The sequence below is a fragment of the Nannospalax galili genome, unplaced genomic scaffold (genome assembly GCF_000622305.1).
Source record: "Nannospalax galili isolate Female #2095 unplaced genomic scaffold, S.galili_v1.0 scaffold686, whole genome shotgun sequence".
Classification (NCBI taxonomy): domain Eukaryota; kingdom Metazoa; phylum Chordata; class Mammalia; order Rodentia; family Spalacidae; genus Nannospalax; species Nannospalax galili.
The window spans coordinates 1,533,441-1,538,339 of NW_008355472.1; the positions used below are offsets into that span (position 1 = coordinate 1,533,441).

Genomic DNA, 4,899 nt, shown 5'->3' on the forward strand with positions numbered 1-4,899 from the left:
AAAGAGAGAGGGAGAACCTCAGAGGTGAGCCAAGTCCAAATCATGCAGCCCATGGTAAAGATGAGGACAAACAAGCAAACAATACTTTCTCCTGAATGTGATTTGTAGCCAGTGAACATTGTTGAGCAGTCAAGTAAAATATGAAGTTTAGAAGCACGCACCCAGCTGCAGTGCGAAGCAGATTACCAAGGCAACTGGATGGCTGTAGGGCCATAGGAGATTGCTGCAATAATCCAGATGAGAAATAGCAAAAGGACTTTGAGGGTTAGGAATGTACCTCAGTGGTAGAGTGTGTGCTTTGGACGTGTTAAACACTAGGATTCAATCCCTAAGCACTAAATTAATTAGTTAACTAATACATTTTTGAAGGTTTTGACTTTTATTTCCTGCTTCTTGTCACTCATCCGCATCTAGGTACATTTGGCATTCAGTACCAAGATCATTCAAACTGCGTGGCATTTGGTTCACCTTAAAATGCATGCCTTCGGGGTTTTTGTTTTATTAGTTCACAATTCCTTTATTATCTTGTATTGTACATAAGCAAAGAGTTTTAATGGCTTCCTACAAAATTATGATGGGCGACTGAGAACATTTCTAAGCCAAAAGTTTCCTATCAGAAAGTGTATGTTCCTTTAAAAAAATTTTTTTGGATTTTTTTTTTTGGTCTCTTTTTGAGACAGGGTCTCCCTGTAGCCCCAGCTGTCCTGGAACTCACTATGTAGACCAGGCTGGCCTTTAACTCACAGACATCCGCCTGCCTCCGCCTCCCAAGTGCTGGGATTAAAAGCATGTGCCACCATGCCCAGCGGATTTTTTTTTTTTTTAATGTGTATGGGTGTTTTGCCTTCATGTATGTAGATGCAGCTCATCTATATAATGTCTGTAAAGACCAGAAGAGGGCATCAGGTCCCCTGTAATCGGAGTTAAGGGTTGTTAGCCACCATAAGGGTGCTGGAAACCAAACCTGGGTCACCTGGAAGAGCAGCCAGTGCTCTTAACCACTGAGCCATCTCTCCAGCCTCTAATATGTTCCTTTTTAAAACAAGCTCGTGAAAATCATGATTTAAGGTAGGAATTTTTATTCCACCCCAACACATTGTCTGGTAATGTTCCATAATTACATGGAAATTTTAAGGTGCTTGTACTGTCTGAATTTATAGTGCTCAATGGTGCCATCTAGTGACACAAGTACTGTAGACGGTGCCACTTTATTACCCAATACCTTGAGTACAGAATTTTTTAAAATGAGGTTGTTTTGTTTTGTTTTGATCTTTTTGAGACAGGGTCTCACTGTAGCCTCAGCTGGCCTTGAACTCACTGTGTAGACCAGGCTGGCCTCAAACTCAGAGATCCCCATGCCTCTGACTCCTGAGTGCTGGGCCTACAGGCGTGTGCCACCACAACCGGCAAAATCAGTTTTATACTCAAAACTTTATGCAATGGCCAAGCTCAAAATAGAGAAAGGATCATAAAACTTCTATAGATGATTCTTATAAAAATCACCAACATACAAACAATAAAAAGATAGCAATATTAGAAAACATCAAAATTTAAAACTTCCATCTTTCAGAAGATACTTGAGAAAGTAAAAAGATAGCCTACAAAATGAGAGGAAATAATTATAAATTATTTGTCTTACAAAAGTCTAGTATCTACAATATACAAAGAATCATTACAGGGACTAGAGAGATTACTTAGCAGTTAAGAGCACCAGTTACTCTTGCAGAGGACCCAGGTTTGGTTTCCAGCACCCATATAGTAGTTCACAACCATCTATAACTCCAATTCCAGGAAATCCAATACGCTCTTTTGGATTCTGTGGGCACCAGGCACACACATGGTACACATACATGCAGACAAAACACTCATACATGTCAGGTGTGGTGGTGCATGCCTGTAGTCCCAGCACTTTGGAGGCAGAGGCAGACAGATCTCTGTGAGTTCAAGGCCAGCCTGGTCTACATAGTGAGTTCAAGGCCAGCCTGGTCTACATAGTGAGTTCCAGACCAGCTGGGGCTACAGGGAAACCCTGTTTCAAAAACAAAAACGACCAAGAGAAAAACATTCATACACATAAAAAATAAAAATAAATCTTTATTCTTCTTATATTTTATATGTATATGTGTATTGCCTGCATGTAGGTAAGTGTGCCCATGTCATTAAATGCCTGCAGAGGACAGAAGAGACTGTCAGATCCCCTGGAATTGGAGTTACAGACAATTGTTAGCTGTCATGTGGGTGCTGGGATTCGAATCCTGGTCTTCTGCAAGAGCAGTCAGTGTTCTCGACCGCTGAGCCATCTCTCCAGTCCCCCCAAAATAAATCTTTTTTAAAAAAATTCTTAGAACTGGAAAACAAAGAGATAAAAATTTAAAACTATGAGTCGGAGCTGGAGCTGGGGAAGTAGCTGTTTGCCCAGCGTGCACAAAGCCCTGGGTTCGATCCCCATCACAGCATAAACCGGGCATGGTGGCACATGCCTTGTAATCCCAAATGGAATCAGAAGGATCAGAAGTTCAGGGTTAGGCCAGCAAGTTTGTTGGAGGCACTTCTGCACAGGCCTGACAGCTTGAGTTTGATCCGTATAGCCTTCAGTGTAAGCAGGAAGGAACCAACTCTCCGCAATTGTCCTCTGACCTCCCCACGTGTGCCATAGGACGTGTGTGCCTACATGCACACAGACAGACACGCACACACTTGTGCATGCATGCACACACACAATAAACAAATATTTCTTTAAAAGAGCAAGATCATGCCGGGCGTGGTGGCACACATCTTTAATCCCAGCACTTGGGAGGCAGAGGCAGGCGGAACTCTGTGAGTTCAAGGCCAGCCTGGTCTACATAGTGAGTTCCAGGACAGCTGGGGCTACAGGGAGACCCTGTCTCAAAAAGATCAAAATATAAAATAAATAAATATATAAATAAATAAATAGTGCAAGGTCATAAGTAGCTGCATACTAAGTTCAAGTTGAATTTCAACTACTGTCTCAAAAAACAAACCAAAAGAGTCAAAGACTTAAATAGATACTTCTCCAAAGAAAATACATAAATATCCAGTAAACACATGAGAGGATGTTTGGTATCATTAGTAACTTGAGAAATGAAAAATTAGAGTCACAGTGAGATACCATGTTCCAGCCACTAAAATGGCTTTGGTGACTTAAAACACAAAGCAGAACACACACACACACACACACACACACACACACACACACACACACACACACACGAGTTTTGTGGCAAGGATATCAAGAAGTCAGAACCTACATGTGTTGTTGATAAGGTATAGCCATTGTGAAAAACACAAAATTGCCACATGACCCAGCAATTCCATGCTTAGGTGTATTCCCAAGAGAACTTGAAGCAGGTGCCAATTTGAAATAAACATAGAGGTGAATCTTCAATCAGCAATATTTTATTTGGGCATAATTGTAATCCGGGACATATATATATGTACACATGCTAGAATGCCTCTAGAATGTCCAGAAACAAAAGAAAGCTTGGCAGTTTTGTTGGGACAAAGAAATGTACTCATGGCATTATGAAAGAACATTCATTGGCACTCTGTGTGTTTTCGGGAGCTGGCGAGCTCTGATTGGTGAACAGCATAGACACTCTGCAACGCTAGCTACATGCCAGTCTGTCAGTTGCTAAGAAGAAAAAATATGGACTTTAAAGATAAGGTAGCTGTTTTTTTGGATTGATGTGGCCGGAAAGTTCTTGCAACAGTTGTTGAGACCTGAGTGTTTTTCCCCATGACCTCTCAGCTTTGTTTCAGATATGTCTGACAGGAATGTTTTGAGCTGTAATTTCCACATAGATACTCAAACAAAAACTTGTACATAAATGTGCATAATATTTCTAATGTTTTTTTCTCTGACTACTCATTAGTGAATATATGCTAATTTATAATTCTGAAAATCATGGATGAGAAATATTGAAGGAGATTATTGAATATATGTTCCCAGGCTCTGTGCTGAATCCATTATTATTATTATTATTATTTATTCCTTGTAAATTTCCTATATCTCACTGTCATGAAGTATCTACAGAAAGCTAATAACCAAACAGGCAAAGGTCAGAACCCATATGTTTTTGTTCCCCAAATGTCCTATTTTTTTCTAAACTTTAGCAATATTAGGTTTTACCTTTGTTAGTTGCTATTCATTAGAGATTCAGCATTTCCCAAGTGACTGTTTATTGTTCATTGCTATTACATAACAGTCTGTAAATTTATTAATAGATTTTAAATTGAACTTTCCTGCTTTTCTTATAGACAAAGGAACTATATGCCATAGCTTTATTATAATTTTTGGACTTTTATTTATTCCTCTAGGCTCTTGATGGAAATGTGTATGATCACCTCAAGGATTATTTAATAGCCTTTAGCCGGACTGAGCTAGAGACTTGCCAAGCTATACAGAACACATTCCAGTTTTTATTAGAAAACTCCAACAAGGTAAGGTGTCTTTAATGCAATGAGTGTATTTCTATTTTTTTAAACTCTTAAAAATTTTTATTTATTATTTTTATTTTATGTGTATGCGTGTATTGCCTGCATGTGTGTAAGTGTACCTGTGTCCTGCAATGCCCACAGAGGTCAGAAGAGGGCATCAGATCCCCTGCAATTGGAGTTATGGACAGTTGTTAGCCTCCATGTGAGTGTTGGGAATCGAACCCAGGTCCTCTCCAAGAGCAGCCAGTGCTCCTAACCACTGAACCATCTCTCCAGCCCATAATCATTATTTTCTTTCTAGTAAATTTATTATACACACTTCCTGACTGAACTATGCAAGTTTTTATTTAAAATGGATGTATTTTTGTTACTGTTTATTTTTTAATATTTTAATTTATTTATTTATTTATTTATTTTATTATTATTATTTTTTTAATCTTT

At 39.0% G+C, this 4,899-nt stretch overlaps 1 protein-coding gene across 3 annotated transcripts in view; it reads left to right on the forward strand.

Annotated features, from left to right (window-relative positions):
* Positions 1–4,899, forward strand: part of Fchsd2 (FCH and double SH3 domains 2) — a 222,199-nt gene that overhangs the window by 159,639 nt on the left and 57,661 nt on the right. For all 3 annotated transcript variants that reach the window (XM_017803071.2, XM_017803070.2, XM_008852729.3), the window contains one exon: positions 4,339–4,461. In XM_017803071.2, the coding sequence (XP_017658560.1) occupies positions 4,339–4,461 (123 nt within the window). The remainder of the gene's footprint in view (positions 1–4,338; positions 4,462–4,899) is intronic.